The sequence below is a fragment of the Pavona decussata genome, unplaced genomic scaffold (genome assembly GCF_977016875.1).
Source record: "Pavona decussata unplaced genomic scaffold, jaPavDecu1.1 SCAFFOLD_122, whole genome shotgun sequence".
In the NCBI taxonomy this organism is placed as follows: domain Eukaryota; kingdom Metazoa; phylum Cnidaria; class Anthozoa; order Scleractinia; family Agariciidae; genus Pavona; species Pavona decussata.
This window is the reverse complement of record NW_028145536.1, coordinates 69,627-97,524: the sequence shown is the minus strand read 5'-3', so window position 1 is coordinate 97,524 and position 27,898 is coordinate 69,627. Positions and strand designations below refer to the sequence as shown.

General features: G+C 38.2%; 1 protein-coding gene and 1 pseudogene across 1 annotated transcript; one reads left to right on the top strand and one right to left on the bottom strand.

Annotated features, from left to right (window-relative positions):
- Positions 1-573: 573 nt before the first annotated feature.
- LOC146469480 (uncharacterized protein KIAA1958-like) lies at positions 574-3,318 on the top strand (annotated as a pseudogene).
- Positions 3,319-11,053: 7,735 nt separating this feature from the next.
- On the bottom strand, positions 11,054-12,337 carry LOC146469479 (neuropeptide receptor 15-like). The gene has a single exon (XM_085123110.1). It carries the CDS (start codon positions 12,335-12,337, stop codon positions 11,054-11,056), a length of 1,284 nt encoding a protein of 427 aa, XP_084979236.1.
- Positions 12,338-27,898: the final 15,561 nt, after the last annotated feature.

The window sequence follows — 27,898 nt, the reverse complement described above, 5'->3', positions numbered from 1 at the left end:
GACAGATACGCTCAGTGCCTGAACTAGTAGCACGTTTCCTAAGCGTCGTAGTTCCTGTCGTCGTTCGAAGGTTAGTGGCACCAGATCGGGCAGTAATTATTCCTTTAAGACCGTTTCGGTAGTTCTTATTAAACGTAAAACAGATGCATGGATTGATGGCACTCCACGAAAACACCATGAAGCGTGAAACAAACGGAATAACGGTTTTAAATGCGCAAATAGGTGGAGCCCGCCAATGCCACATGAAAGTTCTAATAAACACGTAGACAGAATGTGGAGCTATACAAAAGGCATAAGCAGTTAATATGGCTACTGATAACTTGATTGATACTTGATGTGAACCGGATCTATAGCTTGTGCACATACTTTTACTTCGTTTGTGCCGCCGATTTAAAGACCAAGCTATTGTGCAGTACAAGACGACTAACACAAAAATTGGTACTAAGGTAGAAGGTAATGAATACTGTCGTCACGTATCTCGAATAGATTTTATCATGGTTAGCACCCCAGCGCTTCTATGAACGTCCATCGGGTATCAGTTTGAAAGTGTAAAAGTAAGGTGCATGAACAGCAATGGCCACAATCCAGGTACAAGAAATGCAGATAAAACGCACTTTAGACGAGATTAGTTTTATCTGCAACGGGAAGACAACAGCTATGAACCTGTCTACTGAAATCAGCAGAAGGCTTTGGATGGAGACCATCAAAGAAACATCAGGAAGAAAGTAACAAAGCTTGCATAAGATGTTCCCAAGCACCAAAGTGGTATCGACCATAAAGGCAGTGGAACCTGAAATAATATGTACAATATGGACCGGCATGATTGTCAAGGGAGTGAAGAGACCGGACACGGCCATGTTGAGAACATAATAATTGATCGATCTTCGTAGCTGCTTATTCTTGTAAAACACCAGAATTACAAGAGAATTTCCAACCAGAGATACTAGGAGAATGATGAAATAGGCAAGAACCATGAGTACCTTTTCTGCATTGGAGTCGGCGAGAATACAATCTTCGTCAGTACTGTTGGGAAGTCCATCTGTTAAGGATGAGCTGTTGTACGGAAATGTCGAACTTAAGTTTTCAGACATGATTGTGTGCTCTTAGAAGACGAGAGATCTGTTGGATTCTTCTTTCGAATAATGCTTCTCAGTTATGTGTCACCAGTTGGTCGATACACAAGTGACTTTACTTTGTATGGAGTGTCGGAGTATATCAGCTACAAAAGTGCCCGTGGCGGTTTTCCTCACGGTGAGAAATCGATATTGTCAATGTTTGGCTTAATCGTTTAATTAATTCTTCGTTTAACATATTGCTGTCAGAGACTGAGTCTAAGCCTAATGATAAGCTGTGGAGGAAGTTCATAAGTGTGAGGATGGTCGGATTTTAAGTGTTAAATATATTGAAACGAGAGTTCTTTGATAATATTTAATGTTTTTTTTTCTTGAATTGAAAGTGTTAAGCAAGTTTCATCTCAAGGAATCGAATATTGCCGGACAACTGTATTTTCTTCCGTTCTTCAACTGTATTAATCTAACTCCTGCATGACGTGGAAGTGAGAGGCCTGCATATATTTTCAAAAATTACTTTAACTGAAACAGAAAGAATGGTTGAATTTTAAGTCTTGGGTATTTGAATGAGAGTTCTTAGATAATATTTAAGGTGTTTCTTGGATTAGAAGTAATGAATAAGTTTCATTATAAGGATCTAACATTGTGACAACTGTATAAATTGAACATCTGCATGATGGGGAAGTGAAAGCTATATGCATTTTTTATTCAACACATTGTGGCACTACCCAAATATGTTCATGGTGAACTCAATATATGTCGTCCGCACTCAACAGATATCCTGCGATATACGTAGTTTTCGTGTATCGGGGAAAAAAATGGCAGCCGAACGCTTTAAACAAGTAACGACCTCGGATGTACATCAAATTATCAATAACGCCGTCCCAGAAAACACGAAGAAAGCAACCAAGTTTTATGTTAAGATTTTTAATGGTTAGTGAAAATTTTTAACTGCCTAATTACCTTTTTCGTTTACGAACTGGTTTACAGTTCAGCGAAAAATGTTGCGACTTTTTTGCAAGACTTTTGTTTAGTCCCTGTATTCAAACAAAGGCTCAGAAACTACAACCATATCTTTCTTTTCGATTGGTTCTCGCAACAAACAGAGTTCTCGACTCGTATTGAAGAAATAAAAAAAAATTGAGCTCGGAAAATGCCTCGAGAAATTTTATCTTTCTGCGAGACAAAAAGATGGAGGATACTACAAAGCAACCACTCTCAGAAGTATTAGAGCTGGTCTCGATCGATATTTACAAAGTACAGAGCTAAAAAAACCGTTTAGCATTATAACGGATCCAGAGTTTGTGCAAGCAAACAAGGCACTGGATGCGTTTCTCAAAACTCTGAGGAAAGATGGGGAAATTGCTGGTGTTGTACACAAAGAAACACTCACCCGAGAAATCGTTAAGGAGCTTTTCCATTCCGGTCAGCTCGGCCCAGCCGACACAAACAATCCGTCGCAGGTTCTAAACAAAGTTTGGTTTTATGTTTCTTTATATTTCGGCAAGCGAGGTCGCGAAAACCAAAGAAAAATGACCAAGCAGATGCTCGTTTTGAGAACAACCCTAAAAGGTAGCCAGTATTACGAAGTCAACCGCAGCGTAGCTGGTTCCTTGCCGAGCACAAAAAATCACCAAGGCGGAATCCAAGACGATGAAGACGAGTCAAACGCGAAAATGTTTGAGCTTCCTGGTTCGCCGAGATGCCCTGTGCAGACCGTAAAAAGTTATCTTCTTCATTTGCAACCTGATGCAGACTTCTTCTACCAAAAGCCGCGAGCGCTTAATGCAGGAAAGTTTAATCCAGAAGTTGACCCCATTTGGTTCTGATAGGCGAGAGACCCCTTGGAGAAATGATGAAGAAGATGACTTCCAAGGTTGTTATCGTTCCTCACTTGACGAACCACTGCATCAGAGCAACAACAGTGACGGTTCTCGGTGAAGAAAACATCGAAGCCCGCCGCATAAGAGCAGTAACTGGCCACAAAAGCGATGCTAACATCGACTCCTACAACAGTAGACCCTCACTACAGCAGTTCCAAAAAATGTCAAACATCATTTCGTCGTCTGTTTCTGGTCAAGAGGAACGTGCCAGCACAACTTCAACAGCAACGCCAACAGCAAGCGAAGCTCAAGCAGCACCAGTGCCACTGCGAGAAGCTAACCAGCAGTTTCATCTCTGTCAGCACAATTTTCAGCAGATTCAGCATCACCACATGGTTCATTTTTTGGCTGCACGTTCAACATAACAAATAATAATAACTTTTCAGGCTGACGTTGTGGGAATTTAGTTCGAGCGACTGGCACACTCAGCGAATTACTCAATTTTGATGAAAGTTCTGCCAACGCTCTCGATTTCATTCAAACTTGAACAAAGCTGCCACTTTCATTCATGAATTTCCGCGCGCCGTGAAATATTACAAGTTTTCTTTTTTGACAAATAAAGATCGTCCGTACATCTTTTCTGCTATAAGCCTGTGCTTTCAAGTGTTGTCAATGTTTTGAATAATAAAACAATTATCCTGCTCAATCTTGTGGAATAACGCCTGATTTTAGCCAACTCGGACTACGGCCTCGTCGGCTAAGTATCAGACGATATTCCGCGCGATTTCGCAGGATAATTGTTAAATATTTGCTAAACTTACTTTTGTTGAAACACACTAAAAAAGAGAGATATGTCCAGAAATGCAGGCAATGACGAAAATGGCGAATTTGACGATATTTTGCCAAAGACCAAAAATTCAGGCGAATGAGCTCAAGACAAGGATACCAACAAAGTAGCGAAGTCGACGAATATGTGGCAAGGCTGGCCTCCATGTGTTTAGCTAATTTGCATGCATTTGGCACTTTGACTAAATTTTGCCAAATTTGTCACATTCGCCAAAATCGTCAAATCCACATACATGGCAGGCTTCCATGTTTTAAGGTTATTTGCATTTATTTGGGAATTTGGCAAAAACTTGCCAAATTCGTCACCGTTATGACTGTGGCAATATTTCGTCCCAATAAGTGGCTGGCGAAGGGTCCAAGGTTTGATACTTTCGCCTAAGTTACTTTCTTGTACCGTTTACATGGTCTTGTGAAAAAACAATTTTTTATCGTTTACATGGTCTTGTGAAAAAAACAATTAACTTTGCATTTTACAATTTATTTTAAAATTTAGAATATAGGAGGTCGTTGACAGTTTTAGTCGACAGTCTCGCTGTTAGGGAAGGCAATATGTAAATTTCATCTGGAAAGTTAAAGAAAAAGCAAAACTTGAACGAGATCGAGGTTTTGTTACACTTCTTTCTTTCTTTCATTCTTTTTATTTTATTATTATTATTATTATTATTATTATTATTATTATTATTATTATTATTATCATCATCATCATCATCATAATCATCATCATCATCATCATAATCATCATCATCATCATCATCGTCATCATTATCATCATCATCTGACCTATCATTTAGGGTAATGGGACAATATAGACTGATGTTTTACATGCACTTTATACGTATTTATACTGTTCATTTCAAAAACATTTTGTCAAAATAAATGTTTTCTAAACTGATTCTCAGCCTTGGAAATGTTCTTAGTATGAAAAGCTTGTGATGGTATTTAATATACATGAGCACATTACCTTCTGATGATAGGGTATTCGCTGCTCCAGCCCAGTAAAGGCGAGGGTGATTCTCCCCTCTGCGACTTTTAACCTATAATTTTTCTTTTTAAATCTTTGAGCAGACGCTGTAAAACGTCTTTATTTTTTTGTTGTACAAAAGAATCAATTGAAAATGGTGGAATGATTTGCTTGTTTGTTTACTGATTACGGTGGCTTGGAATTCTAATTTTGCCAATTTGTAAGCTATACTCCGCTACAATGCTTCATGTCTCGTTATCATGTCTCGCAAAACTGTAATTTTCAGACGCCAATTTGGCTTTCTCAGAGGGAAAACACACCTTTTCGAAACAATAAACTGAAAGAAAAACCGCTACGGAATACTCGACAGTTTCAACAGCGGAAATCCGATAATTAACGGCGAAGAAATTGTACTTCTGGGTGAAATTGTCGTTTTATCCAGCCGACGAGCAAGCGGACATCTCAGATCACTATTTAAGCCACGGACTTTCTATGTAATGTTCAAGTACTATTGGGAATCCAATTCACAAGAAATTACAGGTTTGATTGAGAATTTATACTTATATACTTTTCTAATTGACCGATTCTTCAGTATTTTGCGAAATTTTTAAAAACTGTGCTCGGACGGTTCGACAAATTCACTTCATGAATGGAGTTGCAGTTCCTTCAAATCGCTTGCGCGTTATCGTCTCAGATTAAAAATTGTACGCCTTTGCATCTTAAAACAAAGACTTACCTGAATAAATTTTTCATTTAGGAGAGCTTAGTTGTCTATTTTCTTTCTAGTTTCATTGATAAAACGTGACAACTGCGTAAATATTGTGTAAACAAGCACATGTCCTCGCGAGCGGAAACTGAATTCTCCCTTCGTAACGCGAGGATCATAAATTATTTTCAAGTTTTTTTTCTTTGGCAAATTTTTAAATGGCAATCAGTGTATTCTATTCGATAACTAGAAACTTTAACTATTTTAGACCAAAGGGGTATTGCTTTTTTTACCCTGTAAGTTGTGTATTTTTACTGAACACGGGTTTGTTTTTACCACTTTGCACATTGGATGAATGCTTGGTAAACCTCAGGTCAACCTACAATCAACAGGTTAAACTATTGTGTTGAAAATGTGTTAAAACAATTGGTTCATGAGTCAGCTGTGCTTTCATCGAGATATAAAGCACGCGGGAAGTTTCGAGAGCACTCAAGAAGTTGGAGTTGCTCTCGGCTACGCCTCGAGCAAATCTTTCGTGCTCTCCAAACTTCCCGCTTGCTTCATATCTTGATGAACGCACACTGACCCATGAACCAATTGTTAAACGTTCACAAAAGCATAATTGTTATGAACTCTATTGACACACGCTTTTCCAGGAATGTTTTAGAAGGCGTTCAAAAAAACTCGCAGCACGTGTTTTATCGGGTCGAAAATCCACTCGGCTGCGCCTCGTGGTTTTAAACCCCCATAAAACACTTCCGCTCGTTTTTCAAACGTTACTTAATTACCCAGGAAAATTAAAACCCGCCTCCAGCTATTTTACCTATGGAAAATACACTTAGTATATCGTGTTTACCTAGGGACGGCTAATGGCGCCACTATCATTTAGGAAACATCATCTTCAGTGTGCAACAAGAAACCGGCAATTTATTCTTTTAAAGCCCAGTATCGGATTACAATAAAGTAAATACAATAAAGGAGCACATATGGATATCGCACATTCGCGCGGCTGCCCAACGCAAAGTTGTTTTTTTTTTCCTTCGGATAACATTAAGCATGAAGCCTTAAAATTTTGTATTTTATTTCCAATTCACTAGTTTTGCCTTTTTGATACCAAAAGAGACGTTTGAAAGAGCGCAGAGATCTTATTACATCCTCGGGTAACAAGCGGAAATCCATGGTTTGACAATAAACGTGCAAGAATCATATCATTTGTAAACACATACGACAAGACAAGGTGGCCTTTCAAGAACTGAATATCCATATAAAAAGAAACAAAATTATAATATTCTAACTAAAGAACAAAGGTGCAAATGCTTTTCAAACTCGGTAAACGTCTTGTGCATTAATTTTGCTTTTAATGTAAGGTTGTCGGACATTAATTCAGTAAACACTCTGGTAAACATTTAAATACGTCCGCTAATCAGTTTACTGAAATTTCTCAGCCCTCGTATTGCCACCAATTTCCGTGGTCGTCTGATTTTGTCCAAAAATTGACAGATCGGTATATTTAAGAATTGGTTCATACTTAGCGTGCGTATATCGAGTTATGGATGCACGCGGGAAGTTTGGAGAGCACGAGAAAAGCGTAAGAGTTGCTCCAGGCGTAGCCGAGAGCAACTCTAGCTTCTTGAGTGCTCTCCAAACTTCCCAAATGCATCCATAACTCGATATACGCACAGCTAAAAGCATGAACCAATTCTTTTATAACATGGTGAAAGTAAAGTAAATGATTCCTGGAAAACAGGTTTTGTTTCTCATTAATTACAAAATTCTCTGCACAAAAAAACAAGGCGAAACTGGTTTCTCATATCAGTTTAATCGTAACGTTTCATTAAGCTTCAAGCTGTTATAAATGTACATTATTTATGGCGTTAGTCTCTCAGTGAAAGTTTTTTTAATAATACAGCGCGCGCATACTTCCTTCATCTGACATCGGATGGACGCACGGCCATTAGATTAGATTAGATTAGGATGCAGGCGCGCTATGTTATAATACCTTTTTGCCAATTTTGCGATTTCAAAGAAAGCCAAAGAACGATCAAAAGCGCTTTTTTATGAAGGAGCTTGGTTTCTCCTGATACAAATGACCGGAAAAATAGACTAAATCCGACATTTGCGTTCCGGTGATATTTTTGCCATATTCAAAGTTTGCTATAGTATATAGTCCGGCAACAATTGGCTACGATTGAACTAAATTCAATTCCATTTATTCACATACATACACAGTAACAAAAAATTCACCTAAGAAAACGAGTAGAGGTTTTTCATACTGGCTCACAACTAAAAATAGTCAGCGAGGAGTTCTATATTTGTAAACCAACTTTGAAATACATTACAACGAATTTTGTTTTGTGTGTTAAACGATTCAAAGACCTGGAGGCGAGAAAAATATCATGTCATTAAATTTAAATCCTTTCTTTGGGGTTAATTGTCTGCAGGATTTAGTGGCAGACAGTGAGCTCTCTCGACTTGCCGATAGAGTCTAGGATTTGCTGCGTTCGCTTGTGTTACTCCTTCTCATCGTTTACATGGTCTTGTCAAAAAAGCAACTTTAAAGGGACACAGTAACCTGATGCACATGCGCATTAGATACCATTTCTTAGCTGATTTGCATATCACACTTCATCACAAGTCCTGCGCTGAGAAGCGCATCCTTTTGAAAAATGTAAACAAACCTTGTCGAGTCAAAGTATTTGCCAGTCAAAATTATTATAGTGATTATAGACCTAATGTCATTTTAGAACACTCATTTTCTTGATACCATGGAGAATTTACTGATGGACTTGTCTCGGGAAAGTCAAACGTCAACGAATACCTCTGAAGTCGAAGAATCATTTAATCGTTTATTTCGGTATCCGGTCGTGTGAAAAATTATCTTAGCTGTTTCTACGTTTCACAGTGCTTGCATGAGAAGCAAATTGAGTTCAAATATTAAAGAATATGTCCATTTTAAAACGTAGCGAATCGACTAAGCTGCAGTGTAGCGAAACGACTTTGTAGCAAAACTACCGGTAAGCTTTATTTCTGCTTTCAATCATATATTTTGCTTTTATAATTTCGTTTCTACAACTTCTCCGTTATCTAAATTTTGGAACCAAACCCATGTCGTTGCAAGAACGCTTGCTCGACCCGTGGAAAACAAGGTTCTACTGGAGGTTTTCCTTGTCGAAGAGAAAATCGACTGTGTACCGAAGCTTGTCTTCGTCCTAGCTCCAAACCAAGCAGCCATGACGCGTAGTTCGAAACGTTTACGAAGATTCCCACCGCACGAACCTTTCGCCAGGTTGAGAAAATGTAATTTTCCAAATATATATAATGGTGATTTGTTCTCCAATGTTTTTGATTTATTTCTCTCGTTATCATTAGTCAACGCAGGCGATTTCTTCCGCCCGGCGCCTTCATGTTTCCCACCCCTTCTATTCATGTTCCGTTGGAGACGCGATCCATACTGTTTTTAACCAAATATGATAACATAATATCATAGGATGAGCAAAAGCATACTCAGAAACAGGTTTCCAGTAAAAGATTGAAAATCCAATAAAACACTGGGGAGATTGAAGCGGATTTCTAGATGCCGACGCGTACTTTTGATTTCGGGTTGAGGTGAACGCTTTTTAAAATTGAGAAAAACTAGCGTCCAGGTCAGCGCGGTCACAAAGGTGACTGTGTCCCTTTAAATTAATGTTTAGAATTCAGCAGGTCGTTGGCAGTTTTATGTGACAGCTCAAACATCCCTTGCGAAAAATTTTTCATTCGATTTGATGTCACCGATGAGAAGTTTCAATAATTTTACTAAAAGATCCCTTTGATTTCTAACGTGTTTCAAATTTGAATCGCTTTTTTTGTTTTGTTTTGTTTTTTTGTTTTTTACTGATGCTAAATAAATCAATGAGTAGTTACTATCTCACGAACCAAATTGGACATTTTCAGCTACATTGTTAATATGTAACAAAACTCTGCGCACAGGAACAACTCCACTTCTCCTTTGTAGTGCTAATATTATTGGTCTATAGAAGAGAAAGAAAACAACGAAAACCCACCTAGTTATAAGGTCCATGTCGCATAACACCGGCGTGCGAATGCTGGTAACAGCTCTGTCAATATTCTACAAAAAAATACAGAATGTTGCATGCAACAGACTCTCGGTTAAGAAGTGATCAAAGAGGGAACTTGCTGCGTTTTCCATTTCCTTTTACAAAATTTTCTGTATTTCTTGTTGCCTTCACGTTTCGCGGGGTATAATCCTTTTGGTTTTTACAAATACACGAACTCTAGCCGAATGCTAATTCATTCGCAGAAAATTAAAGCTATAAAGCCACGAACGATTGCAAAAACAATCCGAGAGGTAATTGGGTCTCACGTAACATTCAATCTATTTGTCAGCCACAGCTTAGTAATGACAACAAATTAAATATTTCGAACGCAATAAACCTCTGCAATAAAAAGAAACTCTTTATGAGATCTAAGCAAGTTCAAAAATTTTCTCCCGCGTATTTTGAGCTGGTTAAGGATTAGCTACTATATTGGGGTACTTCCTCCCTTACCCCATTTCCCCAAAGATATTATTGTTGAGTTGTTTATAACAATTGACTCGTAGGAGCAATGGGTTAAAGCATCTTAATGCTTTTAAAAACAACAAGGATTATCCGGACATGAATGCCTTGATTTAATATTTGATCCTTCTTCATAAAAAGATTGTAACCATATTTGATATGCAGGAGCACATTCGGTTCTGATTATAAATAAGATAATCGTTGCTCCAGCGCACCGCAACGTATTTGTACGTCTTTCTCTGAGAGCTAGCAATGGAACAGCTGTGCCAAATATTAATTTTTTCATTTATCTTTATACATGTCACAAAATGGAGCTTGAGATTGCTGCGTTGCAGAGGTCATTTCTTTAACGTACCCACAAAAAAACAACAACATTTTTATGAATAATTTTTTTAATTTTCACAAACAACTACCCTCCTATTCATACACCATAAACCCTTCACCTACTGATAGTAACTGGTACAGACTTGGGAACCCATTCACCTGGGATTTCACAAAGGTTACTAGTAAACTGTTAAAATTAAACAGAACCGCAACGCATCCCTGCGGATGGTCTCGTTGATTTTGCAGAAGAGCCTTCAGCCGATTTTTTATGATTCACACTCTGTATGATCTCATACAATTCCTGTCATGTCGACAACGTAATCTTTTTCAGCCGCCTTTACACTGGAAAGAATAAAATGAAAATGGGAAGAATAAAATAAATAAAATGCATTTGCTAACCGTATTTACAATGTAACCGGTCTGTTTCCCGCAGTCTTTAGCACGGTCTAAGTGTAGCGATATTACAGAAAGACCATCATTTAGTATACGATCTCAAATAGTTTTTGTCTTATATGCAGGTTTCCATAAACTGGAGTATTTACATAATCAATGCGCCGTTTTAGGCTTCCAACAAGTTTCGTAATAAAAAAAAAAAAAAAAAAAAAAACGACAGCAACTCTTTTCTATTTACGGCCAGTTAATATAAGTTGTCCCTAATGTCATTTACAAATCCTCCGTACACAAAGTCAGTTTTTTAGGTCAGGAAGTGTCCGTAATTGACATAATCTTCCTTTGTGATGTTTTTTCCTTCTTTGCCTCCTCCTCCTTCAGCTGCTAAAGTGGGAGCGCTTCTTCAGTTTTTCTTCCTCGCCATCGTCTTTCTGTCCAATTTTGTATTCTTGATCATTTTCTCCTTTCCTTCTGTCTCCTACTTGCTCTTCCCCTTCCTCTTGTTCGTCTTCTTTTTCATCTCCTTGGTCTTGCTCAATGACCCTCAGACAGATAAGCTCAGACCCGGAGCTAATAGCACGCGAACGTTTCCTAAGACTGGTAATTCCTGTTGTCATTCGAAGACTACTGGTACCAGCTCGGGCAGTAATTATTTCTTTAAGACCGTTTCGGTAGTTCTTACTAAAAGAAAAACAGATGAATGGGTTGATGGCACTCCACGAATACACCATGAAGCGTGAAACAAACGGAATCACGGTTTGAAATGCGCAGATAGGTGGATTCTGCCAATGCCACAAGAAAATTCTAATAAAGATTAAGACAAACATTGGACCTATACATACAGCATAGGCTGTTAGTATGGCTACTGATAACCGGATAATGTGTGTATTCTTTTGATATGAATCGGATCGACCGCTTATGGACATACTTTTCCGTTGTTTGTGCCTCCATTTCAAAGTCCAAGCTATTGTGCAGTACAAGACGGCGAAGACACACATTGGTACCAGGTAGAAAGTAATGAATACTGCCGTGAGGTATCTCTTGTGAATTTCCACATGGTTAGCACCCCAGCGCTGCAAGCAATAATATGAATTTCCATTGGGTATCAATTTGAAAGTGTAAAAGTAAGGTGCATGAACAGCAATAGCCACAATCCAGGTACAAGAAATGCAGATAAAACGCACTTTGGACGAGATTAGTTTTATCTGCAACGGGAACACAACAGCTATGAACCTGTCGACTGATATCAGCAGAAGGCTTTGGATGGAGACCATCAAAGAAACATCAGGGAGAAAGTAACAAAGCTTGCATAAGATGTTCCCAAGCACCAAAGGGGTATCGACCATAAAGGCAGTGGAACCTGAAATAATACGTACAACATTCATCGGCATGATTGTCAAGGGAGTGAAGAGATCGGACACGGCCATGTTGAGAACATAATAATTAATCGACCTTCGCAGTTGCTTGTTTTTGCAGATGACAAATATTATAAGGGCATTTCCGACCAGAGATACAAGGAGAATGGTAAAATAGCCGAGGACCATAAGTACCGTTTCTGTCATGGAGTCTGCGAAAATGCAACTTTCGTTGGTACTGTTGGGAGATCCACTCGTTGTAGATGAGTTGTTGAACGGCAATGTCGAGCTCGAGTTTTCAGACATGATTGTGTGCTCTTAGAAGACGAGAGATCTGTTGGATTCTTCTCTCGAATAATGCTGCTCAGTTATGTGTCACCAGTTGGTCGATACACAAGTGACTTTACTTTGTGCTGAGTATCGGAGTATATGGGCTACAAAAGTGGCCGTGGCGGTTTTCCTCAAGGTGAGAAATCGATATTGTCAATGTTTGGCTTAATCGTTTAATTAATTCTTCGCTTAACATATTGCTGTCAGAGGTTGAGTCTAAGCCTTCTCATAAGCTGTGGAGGAAGTTCGTAAGTTTGAGGATGGTCGGATTTGAAGTGTTAAATATATTGAAACGAGAGTTCTTTGATAATATTTAATGTTTTTTTTTTCTTGAATTGAAAGTGTTAAGTAAGTCTCATTACAAGGAATGGAATGTTACCGGACAATTGTATTTTCTTCCGTTTCTCAACTGTATTAATTTAACTCCTGCATGACGTGGAAGTGAAAAGCCTGCATATATTTTCAAAAATTCCTTTAACTGAAACAAAAAGAATGGTTGAATTTTAAGTCTTGGGTTTTTGAATGAGAGTTCTTGGATAATATTTAATGTGTTTCTTGTATAAAAAGTAATAAATAAGTTTCATTATTAGGATCTAACATTGTGACAACTGTATAAATTTAACATTTGCGTGATGGGGAAGTGAAAGCTATATGCATATATTTGCTAAAATTACTTTTTTTGAAACACACCAACAATCACAGATATGTCCAGGAATGCAGGCAATGACGAAAATGGCGAATTTGACGATATTTCGTCAAAGGCCAAAATTCAGGCGAATAAGCTCAAGACAAGGGTACCAACAAAGTAGCGAATTCGACGAATATGTGGCAAGATTTCGTCAATGGCTGGCCTCCATGTGTTTAGCTAATTTGCATGCACTTGGCACTTTGACAAAATTTTGCCAAATTTTTTATATTCGCCAAAATCGTCCAATCCACCAACATGGCAGGCTTCCATGTGTTTAGCTTATTTGCATTTATTTGGGAATTTGGCGAAATTTTGCCAAAGTCGTCACCGTTATGACTGTGGCAATATTTCGTCAAAATTGCCAAATTCGCCATTGCCTGCATTTCTGTACATAAGTGAGCAAAGAGTCCTTTGGGAACAGAGGAAGTTCCTTTTTTTTGTATAAAATTAGCGCTAAGGTCATTTTGCTTTTTTTTTTCTTTTTTAAGCGGATCTGTAGACTGGAGGCCCGAATTTTGAACTGACGGCCGGAAAGTTGGACTAAATCCGACCATCGTGTTCTGGGGTAGTTTTTGCTCGATTTGCTATCCAACATAGTCAACAATAGCCAAATTTGTTATATTCGCCAAAATCGTCAAATCCTTCAACATGGCAGGCTTCCATGTGTTTAGCTTATTTGCATTTATTTGGGAATTTGGCGAAATTTTGCCAAATTCGTCACCGTTATGACTGTGGCAATATTTCGTCAAAATTGCCAAATTCGCCATTGCCTGCATTTCTGGACATGAGTGAGCAAAGAGTCGTTTGGGAACGGAGGAAGTTCCTCTTTTTGTATAAAATTAGCGATAAGGTCATTTTGCCGATTTAAAAGTTCTTACAACATAGCCAGTCTTATAATAATGCCTTATTAATGCTGACAGTTTCGATGACTGTCAGCCATCTTTATCAAAACTTGAAAAGCATGAAAAGTGTCAGAAGCCTTAAGAGCAAATGTTACCACCGGTCAAACATTTGGTGGCAACAGCTCAAAAATCAATTCGGCCCATATTCTCAAGTTAGGTAGACCTCAATGTGAAACAAATCACTGCATAGTTTGTTTAGCTAAATATCGATTCATTTTCGAGAAAATCGATAAAAATCAAATTCTGTGAAAATGCCGCTTCTTGAGCTTGTATTTAGGGCGATTTAGGAAGCTTCGCGTAACGAATTAAAACACTTTAGAGAAATAAAATCCATGAAATTTTGTACAATGATACCAAAATGTGTGTTACAGGCAATTTCAGCAATTCTCGACAATTTAGTTTCATAATGTGAATAAATTTGTCCGACCTACTTTTATCAAGATGAAAAATGGGCCAAAAATAACCTATTATTTCAGCATGTGGTACTGAATAGAATGCCTCAAAAAATTGGATTTTGAGAGCCGAAGAGTTGTTCTTTTAGATTTTCGAAGGACTTTATGGGGAAATGATTCAGTGAGATGTAATAAAATTTTGAATTTGGATAAATTGCACTATTTCAACCGATCCCGTGAAGTTACCTGAACGCACGCAACTATTAATGTTGCGATGATTACGTTTAACCTTAAGCTAATTTGACATAATAAGTTACCTTTATGTTGTAAAAATCAAAGATGAAGGCTATAGTAGTGCTGTTTCACCGTTCGATACCAAATACACACCGGCAGATAACTTGTTAAGACAATACAAATGCAAAGTGTCATGTTTGTTTTGAAATGCGGACGTGCTGTTTAGATGGGAAAATTTTCCGATGTTGTTTTCGAGAAACGAGTAGCTTTTAAAAATGATTTTCGTAAGCCTTTCCGTTAAACCCAGTTTTAAAGTGAACAGCAAACCAAAGGCGAACAACAAGCTATTTGTTTCAGCTCTCTTGGAGTTTATTTGAAAGGCAAATAATCCGTCTCAATTTTGACAAGCCGAAGCAATTTCTAACGTTGGATCATGAAATCAAACGGTCTGTTGAATTCCTTGATCATGAATTATAATTAAAGGATCTCACTTTTAAATAATATATACATCCACTTACATTTTCCTCGTGGACGAACCTTGGTTTTCCTAAGTTGGATTCGTCAACAAGGTATAAAGCGAAGGAAACACGCTCAATCGTTGCGTGACAAATTCCTACTTCCGGGATTCGGGCCGGAAGTTCCTAGGTTAAGGGAAGCCACTTTTAACCCTCACCCCTTCTAGCCAGTCATTCAAAACTAGCTATATTTCAATTTAACTTAAATGTAGCATCTCAGTGTTCATAATCACTCAAACAGATTACACCTGACCAGTAGTCTTGGAATATAATAGTAATCACAGCCATCAATCACTCGAGTTGTTCGATCCCCAAAGCACAGAGCATCTGAGCCTTTACAGTCCCAAAAGCTAGGTCATTGTTTTGCGCGCGGTCAGAAAGGCCAATACACACGTTATGCCAAAAAGAAAACTGTCGAACTCATCTTACCCACTGAAATTCGAAAACACGCTCTTGCGTTAAATGCTATTCAAAAAAGAGTGAATGAGAGGAGCCGATAGAGCAACTTCTGTGCCAGCAATGGAACAGAATCGCGTACCGGCCACGCAAGCTAAAACTTATGCAAATTTACCGCTTTACGTAAATTGTTTACTGAATTAATTTCAATCTGTGAAAACAGTTAGCCAAACCCACCATTCGTTGGTGATCTAACTATGGCTAAGACACTTAAGAATTAATGAGGTGCCGTAACTTCTAGCTACTGCAGGTTTTGTTTAGGATTCTCGGAGGTTTATAGCAGGAAACATAAAGAAAGAAAACGTGATTTAACACTTTATTTGCTTATACTTCACCTTGAAGTAAAAACGTTGAAGCAGTTTAATGCGTATGGTCACCAGAACGACATACTATTGCCCATAAACTAATTATCACTCACCAGTGCACGCTGGGATGGGGGACTTCCTGCTAGAAATCATAAACGTCACAGGGTGTGCCTCAATTCTCCTTATGTGGGCGTGGCTCTTATTCTTTTTTTCGCCAATTTTGACAACTAGTTATTTTTCCCATCACCCGGTTTCTTTTCTTTTGGGACTTGCAAGGCCGCTCGTCAAATTATTCTTTTTGAGCCACAAAAAAAGAAAGAAAGAAAGAAAGAAAGAAAGAAAGAAAGAAAGAAAGAAAGAAAGAAAGAAAGAAAGAAAGAAAGAAAGAAAGAAAGAGAAAGAAAGAAAGAAAGGAGGAAGAAAGGAAGGAAGGAAGGAAGCAAGGAAGGAAGGAAGGAAAGAAAGAAAGAAAGAAAGAAAGAAAGAAAGAAAGAAAGAAAGAAAGAAAGAAAGAAAGAAAGAAAGAAAGAAAGAAAGAAAGAAAGAAAGAAAGAAAGAAAGAGAAAGAAAGGAAGGACGGAAGGAAGCAAGGAAGGAAGGAAGGAAAGAAAGAAAGAAAGAAAGAAAGAAAGAAAGAAAGAAAGAGAAAGAAAGAAAGAAAGGAGGAAGAAAGGAAGGAAGGAAGGAAGCAAGGAAGGAAGGAAGGAAAGAAAGAAAGAAAGAAAGAAAGAAAGAAAGAAAGAAAGAAAGAAAGAGAAAGAAAGAAAGAAAGGAGGAAGAAAGGAAGGAAGGAAGGAAGCAAGGAAGGAAGGAAGGAAAGAAAGAAAGAAAGAAAGAAAGAAAGAAAGAAAGAAAGAAAGAAAGAAAGAGAAAGAAAGAAAGAAAGGAGGAAGAAAGGAAGGAAGGAAGGAAGCAAGGAAGGAAGGAAGGAAAGAAAGAAAGAAAGAAAGAAAGAAAGAAAGAAAGAAAGAAAGAAAGAAAGAAAGAAAGAAAGAAAGAAAGAGAAAGAAAGAAAGAAAGGAGGAAGAAAGGAAGGAAGGAAGGAAGCAAGGAAGGAAGGAAGGAAAGAAAGAAAGAAAGAAAGAAAGAAAGAAAGAAAGAAAGAAAGAAAGAAAGAAAGAAAGAAAGAGAAAGAAAGAAAGAAAGGAGGAAGAAAGGAAGGAAGGAAGCAAGGAAGGAAGGAAGGAAAGAAAGAAAGAAAGAAAGAAAGAAAGAAAGAAAGAAAGAAAGAAAGAAAGAAAGAAAGAAAGAAAGAAAGAAAGAAAGAGAAAGAAAGAAAGAAAGGAGGAAGAAAGGAAGGAAGGAAGGAAGCAAGGAAGGAAGGAAGGAAAGAAAGAAAGAAAGAAAGAAAGAAAGAAAGAAAGAAAGAAAGAAAGAAAGAAAGAAAGAAAGAAAGAAAGAAAGAAAGAAGAAAGAGAAAGAAAGAAAGAAAGGAGGAAGAAAGGAAGGACGGAAGGAAGCAAGGAAGGAAGGAAGGAAAGAAAGAAAGAAAGAAAGAAAGAAAGAAAGAAAGAAAGAAAGAAAGAAAGAAAGAAAGAGAAAGAAAGAAAGAAAGGAGGAAGAAAGGAAGGAAGGAAGGAAGCAAGGAAGGAAGGAAGGAAAGAAAAAAAGAAAGAAAGAAAGAAAGAAAGAAAGAAAGAGAAAGAAACAAAGAAAGGAGGAAGAAAGGAAGGAAGGAAGGAAGCAAGGAAGGAAGGAAGGAAAGAAAGAAAGAAAGAAAGAAAGAAAGAAAGAAAGAAAGAGAAAGAAAGAAAGAAAGGAGGAAGAAAGGAAGGAAGGAAGGAAGCAAGGAAGGAAGGAAGGAAAGAAAGAAAGAAAGAAAGAAAGAAAGAAAGAAAGAAAGAAAGAAAGAAAGAAAGAAAGAAAGAAAGAAAGAAAGAAAGACACAGAAGGGAAAAGGGCGGGAAAGAAGTAGGGATGGAAGGAAAGAGAAAGAGAGAAAAAGAAATAATTTTAAATATCTATAACAATATAACGGAGGGGTCAACTGACAATCGGAAGCATTAAACCCAGTGTCTTAGTAGGTAACTTTTCGCCGGCGTGAACAAGGGAATTTTTTTGAGTAAAAATGGGCTAAAATCACGCAACTGTCCTTTGCATTGCGAATGCCGGAATACGTAAGGTAGCCACCACAACGAAACTGGTCCCAACGATAATCTGCGGAGACAAGTCATTGCAATGTGCTACACATATTGCAAAAAACGTAGCAGCGTTGCGTTTAGTCACCTGTCCCCTAGTTAGACCTTTACACGGATCATAAAGATTGCAGGGTGTGCCATAGTGTGGGGAGAGTTACCTATCTCTTTATTCTTTATGCATCTCCACATCTCCACATAATACTAACTAACTGACTGACGGCAAGCTGATAATAAGTAATGTGGTTTAAAGCTTACCAAGTTTAATTTACTCATTTATCTCAGTAAACTTGCTTTAATAGGTCGAGACTGTAAAGTTACAGTGGCTGTCTCTCCTTTCTCTGCTACAAGCGCCCTGAGGGTATTCCGACATGTTGCGCAAATACCTATAGGAAATCTAGTGTTCCGTGCTAAGACAAGCGAGTTCGAGAAAAAAGGCAAGGTATGCAAAAAGTTAACTTACCTGAGCCCACTTAAAGAAATACTCCGGCCAGTTTTCTTTTTTATTATTTGCGTATTAATTTTCCCGATTCCGCGGTCGCATTTTGGCCACTTTTTGCCCCTTTTGTCATGAGTGGACAATACCTCTGGCATTCTGCACCTCGCATTTGATCCCCTTCTTCAGCCAAAACCAAGCTTCTCGCGATGCAAGGGACAAATGGTCATAGAATTTATGTTTCCAGGATGAGTAAATATCTCTACTCGGCTGAGAATAAGGTCAACCCAAAAAACCAAGACTAGCCATATGATTGAAAATGTCCTTTGAACAGGCCAGCGAAGGGATGATTTGTGTTTCTTTTTTCCTGTCTCTCGTGTCAAATCCAAAAATTCCTGCCTCGAGAGACTTGTCAGAGCAACACACCTGCACATTCGCGCAATAACACGCGCCGTTCTCGGTGTTCACAAACGTTTCACTAAACCAGTTACTTAAGATTAATCAACGGCGACAAGTTTAAGCGATGGATTAAAGAAAGCATATGTATTAGATCGAACACTCCTACTATGAACAGGGACGAGGGAGCCTATCAGCTTTCTCCCATATGGACACAAGTGATCTCCACCCCCAAACCAGGGGGGAGCGGGCGTCTACAGATTGACTGACTTTGCGCATTTATCGCAATAATCAACAACTTCAAAAGCCTATTTAAGGCTTCTGACACTTTTCATGCTTTTCAAGTTTTGATGAAGATGGCTGACAGTCATCGAAACTGTCAGCATTAATAAGACATTAATATAAGACTGGCTATGTTGTAAGAACTTTTAAATCGACTGTTCACTTATCTAGCCTGATGAATTTCTTCAAGAAGGTCATTTTGCTTTTTTTTTTTTTTTCCTTTGATAAGCGGATCTGTAGACTGGAGGCCCGAATTTTGAACTGACGGCCGGAAAGTTGGACTAAATCCGACCATCGTGTTCTGGGGATATTTTTTGCTCGATTTGCTATCCAACATAGTCAACAATAGGCTACAGGGCCCCTCAGGATAACAGCCCCGTAGCTGATTGGGCCACCCTGTCTAACTAAAGTTCACTTACTCACTCACTCACTCACTCACTCACTCACTCACTCACTCACTCACTCACTCACTCACTCACTCACTCACTCACTCACTCACTCACTCACTCACTCACTCACTCACTCACTCACTCACTCACTCACTCACTCACTCAATCACTCATACACTCACTCACTCACTCACTCACTCACTCACTCACTCACTCACTCACTCACTCACTCACTCACTCACTCACTCACTAGGGATATTTTTTGCTCGATTTGCTATCCAACATAGTCAACATTAGGCTACAGGGCCCCTCAGGATAACAGCCCCGTAGCTGATTGGGCCACCCTGTCTAACTAAAGTTCACTTACTTAGTTACTTACTCACTCACTCACTCACTCACTCACTCACTCACTCACTCACTCACTCACTCACTCACTCACTCACTCACTCACTCACTCACTCACTCACTCACTCACTCACTCACTCACTCACTCACTCACTCACTGACTGACTGACTGACTGACTGACTGACTGACTGACTGACTGACTGACTGACTGACTTACTTACGGCCGAACTAAATTCAATTCCTTTTGTTCACCTACACACGCGCTTGTGGAGTGAGGAGTCTTTATTTGTAAATTGCTAAGTTTGAAATGCATCACAGCACAAGTTTTTCTTCATATTTAACAACTGGAGAGTATATCATGTCATTTGAAATTATTTCTTTTAGACAATAGTCTGCACGATTCAGTGGCATATATTATGTTTTTCGACCCAATAAGTGGCTGGCGAAGGGTCCAAGGTTTGATCCTTTCGCCTATGTTACTTTCTTGAAACAGTTCACATGGTCTGGTAAAAAAACAATTTTTTGTCGTTTACATGGTCTTGTGAAAAAACAATTAACTTTACATTTAAGAATTTTTTTTAAAATTTAGAATACAGGTACGTCGTTGACAGTTTTAGTTGACAGTCACGCTATTAGACAAGGCAATATGTAAATTTCATCTGGAAAGTTAAAGAAAAAGCCAAACTTTAACGAGAGGTTCTGTTACACTTCTTTCTTTCTTTTCTTATTTTATAATAATAATAATAATAATAATAATAATAATAATAATAATAATAATAATAATAATTATTATTATTATTATTATTATTATTATTATTATTATTATTATTATTATTATTATTATTACTGGCAGTTTGAGCCTTAAAAGGTCTTGGAATGTTTTTAACTTACCTGTTATACTATCTCGATAAACTTATGAGGACGCGATCTGACCTATCATTTAGGGTTAATGGGACAATATAGACTGATGTTTTACATGCACTTTATCCGTATATACACTGTTCTTTTCAAAAACATTTAGTCAACATACATGTGTTCTTAACTGATTCTCATCCTTGGAAATTTTATTAGTATGTTCTTAAATTCGAGTTAATCTCAGCCTCAACGTTCTGATAAAAAAAGGTTCTTACAAAAAAAATTGTACTTCACACATTTCAGATAAGTGTTGTCATATTAAAGTTGCTACTAGTGAATCACTCTATGCTATACCAACTCCTCTTGTTTTCGCCATATGTCATCACAGTCGTCAAATGTTTCTGACTTTAAAAGAGTCAAAAATTAAGTTATATCCAAGGAGGTTTTCAGTAGCATTTTAATGTTCCGCCGTTGTCTTTGGACGTGGTGGTGATCTGAACGGTCCGCGGTTGCATGGTTTGGGATTCTTTTCTTTGGCCGTTTACAGGAATGTATATATGAAGGATGTTGACAATTACAAGTTTAACTACTTTCGAAGTCTGTTGTCTTACTGAACTGATTTGGTGTAAACTGAGACGAGCTATAAGAACGCTATCGAAATTTTGCCCTAACGATTCGAAAACATATAAATAAATGATCAAATCAATATTTCAATGTCTAACACTGTGTATACGTAGCATAATTTTCGATACACACCTCACATGAAAAGAAAAATATGTTGTCCCGAGAAGGAATCGAACCTACTTCTCCTTGAAAACTAATCGGGAGTGATGACAACTACACTATGGTGTAGGCTTTCCTGACTTCGAAATGCTTCTGTTACTGATGTTGGAACGATTTATAATACAAAAACAATCCGAGAAATAATTCGGTACCACGTAACATTTCAATCTAGTATTACAGCATTTGTCAGCGGCGAATTAATAATAAATACGAATTTCATATTTCGTACGCAATAACCTCACTCTTCGAAAAAAATTATTGCCAACACTTTTAATCCTTTTTCTAAATCTAAAATTGTGGAAAATGGCCAACTTTTTTCTGCCTGATACCTTACTGAGCATATTCAATTTTTTTCTCTCTTGTTTTTGGAGCCGGTACGGTTTCCCACATTCCTAATGTCCACAGGAGCATTACCAGTGATGTTGTTCAGTGATGTTTGTAGACTGCTACCAAACACTACGTGACTTGAGATCAAGGGACCCCATCAAGAGGAATATCGCCAGTCCCTCTTAATCTTAAGAGTCTATCAACCCCTAGAGATGATTATCACCTCCCTTTTAGCAACTAGGGGGATTATCTCCCCTAAAGAGGATTATTACCTCTCTCTTGGTAACGCGGGGGGTTATCACCCCTAAAGATAAGTGACCAAGTTGCCTTACTGATTTTAAATAATAATAGTAATAATAATAATAATAATAATAATAATAATAATAATAATAATAATGATAATAATAAATAAATAAATAAAATGGCCTTTCTGCATAGGGTTATAAACATTAAGAGCAAAGACCAGAAAAAAATCGAGCAAAATCGAAAATTACCGGCCACAGTGAAAAAATGTTTTGCGCTCATATTTAATATGTAGGTAGGCAATGCTAAGTCAATGATATTGATGTGGTTTGTTTTTCGAAAATCCGCTTTAACTTTTAGAAAAACGGAAAAAATCATTTTACCGTCGGTGGCCTCAGAATTGCCAGACGTGAAAGCCAAATTAGTAGTCATCAAAACAAAGCTTATGTGCAAATGGGAAGAGCGCATGGATATATTAGCACTAATTTTCTGATTTGGGAAGTGTTTAACATTTCATATTAATTGAGATTGTTTTCTTGCCAACAGCGCTAGCTTAAAGTGGAAACAATTGCCGTTAAAGGCGCATAGTTTTCAAAATAGCAAAAAATATAGTTATAATTCTAAGTCGTGATCAAACTGTTTCGGCTGTGCCCAATGATAAATTGCTCTATCATTCATGCTGTGAAGATAAAGAATTGAGCTAAAACATATATAAAAACTGGAATGGGTTTTTCGTTTTTCACTTTACACGAGACCTTCGAAATTAGAGAAAATTTCACCTGAATATGCATAAGTAATGAGTTTCATTAATTAGTATTGTTTTCATTCGCAGATTGCAGATTGGAAATGTTCAATTTCAGCTTGAATTAAAAGATCACATGAAACAATTTACAATTAAAAATACCTTTTCTGATCGGGTTTCCATTCATTCGAAGCTTAGTAGTGTGACTTTGGGAAACTTGCCATTCCTGTATCCACTTTTAAGTTTGACCTCAAAGGTCAAATTAGGTCGGATAGCGAAAAAATCGTTGACACATGCAAGACGCTCTTGCGAAGTTTGTTGGCAGTTTCATTAAAAATATCAACAGAAGGCTCTGTTGTCAGCATTTCTCTTTTTTTAACTCAACCTCCGATTTCGGAAATAGGAGCAGGCGAAAAGAAGTACAGGGAACTAACCGAGCTCTAAGTTGACATTGCGTGACTGCGTGACACGCTGGGGTGTTCCTTTTGGGTGGGCGAGAGAAGGCGTAAACGAAACACAAAAGGGTCAAAATAATTCTGTTCTCTTGTCACAGGGGTCTGCCCAAACTGCAGACATTTGCTGCGTCCACTGGGCATGCATAGTACTAAGTCTTCTGAGGATACCGAAGTTGTCTTGCGGATTAAAGATATGCCTTTGGTAAGAATATCAAACTCGCTTGCTCTCAAACAATTCAGCAGTCATAGGGCAGCTGTGCGATTTGAATTTAACAAACGCAACACTACCTATCTGCCTGTCTCTCTGTCTGTCTGTGTGTTGTCTGTGCGTTAGTCTGTACATGTCTCTCTGTTAAAGAGTTATATTACTCCTATTTAGATAAGATTGTCATGTAAAAAAGTGTGAACTTGTTCATTCATTCATTCCTTCCATACCTGGAAGAGGTGGTTAGAGAGTTAACTTGAGCAAGAAAATGGTACTTGACTGCAATAAAGTCGTTGTTCACCGAGTGTTAGTACCAGAAAAGCGCTGTGTTTGAAAGAGAACGTTGCGGACGGAATAACCACGGAACATCTGTCCCCCCCCCCCCCCCTCCCAGGAAACAACGTCACTCAATTGATATTTTTTTTCTTATCATATCAAGAAATGATGGGCGATTGGCGATTTATTTAAAAAGATTCATTTTTTGACACTATCCACAAAGAAAAGTAAGGATTTGTACTTTCCATTCCGTATCTTTTGTTTAAAGTTCTGTCACGGCAGGCTTGCCCCTACTACACCCCGCTGCGTTGGGATTTGTTTGGTCACGCAACATGCAAGTATTAACTGTCGACCAAACTCAAAACAATTAAACTTGTTAACCACTGCTTTGGGGTTGATCATTTCAAATTTCTTCGGCTTCGATGACTAATAATCCAGATAATGTTTACAATAAAAATATTTGGTTTAATCAAAGAAAACGATCTTGTGAAGATATGTCTCGGTCAGGTCTTTGGCTCGCTGGTGAATTTATGCGTGACTCGCGCGCGCTTGATACTCAGAAACCGGCGACCGACTATATTTTGAATTAGCACTTTGAAAGTCAATTGCGGGTACTTATCGTGAAAGGTAAGTTATTCTGTTTTTTAATCGTTTCATTTGGTCGTCCATAAGACGCTGTGACAAGAAAACTGGAACTCGTTCCGACGCGAAGACCCCGTAAAGACCATAGTATACCTGCCAACTTTTTCCGAGTCAAACGCGTGAGATTTCTGTCTCGTCATGACCAGGATTTCCGAAAACGTCCGAGCCATTTCCGAAGATTTCCGTCGATTTTCCGAAGACTTCCGAACGTTGCCGAGATGTCCGAAGATATTCCGACGACCTTTGAACACTTATGTTTCGAACAGATTGTAGACATTTGAAAGCTTTTGCGATTGTTATAAAGAGCAAAGAAATGAAACATGACGAATCTGAATTGAAATAAAGTTTTTTTTAGAACAACTCGTCCGGATTTGTGAGTCAGGCGTGAGAAATTGTCCTTGATGCGTGAGATCGCTGTCTTTAGTCTGCAGGCGTGAGACTCACGCATAATGCGTGAGAGTTGGCAGGTATACCATAGACTCTAATTTAAAACAACGTGATTATTTACAGAACTTTTGAAAATTTCCCAAAACTCGAAGGACTCATGCGGGGCGTAAAAGAAAAAACCCATTCCGGTTTTTACACATGTTTTAGTACTATTCTTAGACAACTCACAGCTCGAATGCAGGAGCAATTCGTCACTGGGCACATGGAAAATTATTTGATCGCAACTTGGTGGTAAAATTATATTTTTGTCAGTTTGAAAAAATGCGTGTCTTTAGTGGGATTGTTTCCGTTTTAAGCGATCGCTGAGGAAGCCGATTTGAGCTTAGATGAAGTGTAAACATTTCCCAAATCAGTGCATTAGAGTCAATAAAACGAACCGCTCTTTCCGTTAGCATGCGAGTAATCTTTTGGTGACTGGCAATTCCGCCTTCAATTTGGGCTATTTTTAGGCCACCGGCCGTAAAAATGTATTTTTCCGTCTTTCCGACACAATTAAAGCGGTTTTTTGAAAAAATAAACTGCATCACGATTATCAACTTGGTAGTGCCTAACGATACACGAAATATGACGGAATATTGATTTTTTATCGTGGCCACCATTTGCTCGAAATTTTCAGGCATTGCTTCTTAATACCGCTGTAAAGTTACCTTTGAACCAGACAGGAATGTCTTTTAAATATTTGTTTTTTCTTCTTGAAAAGCTTGTGATGGTATTTAATATACAGGAGCACATTCGCTTCTGATGATGGGGTATTCGCTGCTCCGACCCAGTAAAGGCGAGGGTGATTCTCCCCTCTGCGACTTCTAACCAATAACTTTTCTTTTTAAATCTTTGAGCAGACGCTGTGTGAACGTTTTTATTTTTTTGTTGCACAAAAGAATCAATTGAAAATGGTGGAATAATTTGCTTGTTTGTTTAGTGATTACGGTGGCTTGGAATTCTAATTCTGTCAATTTGTAAGCTACACTCCGCTACAGTGCTTCAAATCATTGGTTCCTGTGACTTTTCAAATGTAGCGTCTGCAATGAATTTCGGGAAGAAAACATTGTTTCGGGAGATTTTACTAATCAGAACAGTGGGGAATCTTTCCGGTGATTGACCGTTTTCGCGGCACTTGCTTCGGTAAGCTGCAAGGTATTCTAGTTTTTTTAGCAACACATTGCCGTGGCCTTAAACGAATTACAGACATTTGAACCAGCGAAGTAGCAAGAAAGGAGTAAACAGCTATATCTATCAAACATCGATTTCATTGAGCATTTGCAGAAGCATCATATAAGGGCTTTAAGCAAAGGCTATCTACAACCTTTTGTAGTCGTTTAAAACATTAGCAAATATTTTCATTTGAAATTATTTGTAGCTAGGAGTATCGAATTTTGACTAAATTTTCCAGTAATTATAGGGAGGTTAAGATTGATCGTTTCCTCTTAAACGGCAATCATCGGCCAGCAGTCTACAGTGCGCCGGAGTTCGCAATATGTACATATGCTGGACTTAAGATTGAGGGTTACTTTTTACCCATGCATGATGGGAAACTCTCAAGAAAACAAGATGGCGGCTGCATGGAGGATAGCATCGCAACTGAATCAAACAAACCTCTCATTTGTCGAGATAACTGACGTTTAAACGTCGTTTTACAGTTGTAAAGCTAGCGGTTGGGCAAAAAATAAATTCTCTATTATTAGTTGCTAGTGTACGGTTCAGAGTGGAGCATTGTATAAGGCACGCGTTTTAATACTGCACACTAGATTACCGCTAGAGCTTGTAATATTTTGTAGTTATTTTTTTATTGTCTTGCCATCCCTCCACGTGTAGGATACCGGGGCGGTTTTTTTTTTTTTTTTTGTCTGTTTTTTTTTTCCTGCATACAGCTAATCTGAGAGCTAAACCGCGTTTAGCTGGATGGTAGTGCAGTTGGGCGGTGAATACATGCAGCTGGCGGTAATTATTGCCTTGTGGGAGGGGAGAAAAGCACATTTTCACTATGGCGTCATTTTACTACAACTATCAGAATCCATCTGATTTTTGTTTTCTCATGCTAATTAGAGCTATTTTTCTTTGCTGTCCACTAATATTAAAAATTTGAATATAAAAAGGAAAACGAAATGAATTCTGGTAGTTGTAGTAAAATGACGCCATCACTGATGAAAATGGCCAATTAGAAGATGTCGTGGTTGGAATTTAACTGCATGAATTTCACGCTTCTCGCGTTGAACATTCCGCTCTTATACAAATCAGCTTTGAGAAGCTATCAATGAGAGGGTCAGATTTGGATAAGGTGAGAAGGTGCAGTGCGTAATCACCTAGTAGTTGACTTTATAATTAGCGAGAGCGTCTGAATGATCAAGATGGCTTCGTTTAGAGGACAGGTAGCGCAAACTCTATGAGCGTTTATTTAAAGACCTTTGTTTGACTTTTGTAACGTCAGGCTGTAATTTGAGTGTCACGATGAGTGTTACGCAATTGCGTGAATTATAAGGGTTTGTATGGGAATTTACGAACGTGTTTTGGAGTCGACAATAAAGGGCATGAATTAACCAAAAATGACTTACCTTCTCTCCTTGATACTTTGCCAGTGTTCGTGTGCCGTATTTTGGCCGTTTCAGCGTGATTCCAATGGGTTTTGGGTTCGCTGTTTTCCTCTATCTATGTATATATCTCCAAGGTTGCTCACTGGCAGCGCAATTAAGGCTCAACAGATCTCCGAATTAAGAAAAGCCGTCTCAGAGTATTAAATTTTTAACAGCATGGAGCTCGAGCGTCATTTCGAACTTCTCAATAAATGCAACAGACAAAGAGTTTGACAGTGTATCCTTTAGAAACGGTTTTTTTCGTCTTTTTGTTTGGCCCATAAATAACAACATCACACGTGAGAAAGCTAAACGTTTTCGTAACAGCAAAACCAAGAGGGAGCAGTCCCCAAATATATCTGTGTCATCGTCATCCTTCAATTCCCCTAGTACACAAAACCTTCAAAAACTCATTAATAATTTATAACCCCATTGACCTATCAAATTGTTGATAAAAAAACACGTGCAGTGACTTTATATTTTTCGCCTCTGGGCGAAAGCCCGAGGAGGTTGCGCGTA

Coding starts and splice junctions, on each gene's coding strand:
- LOC146469479 (XM_085123110.1), bottom strand. CDS start 12,337: ATGTCTGAAAACTCGAGCTCGACATTGCCGTTCAACAACTCATCTACA.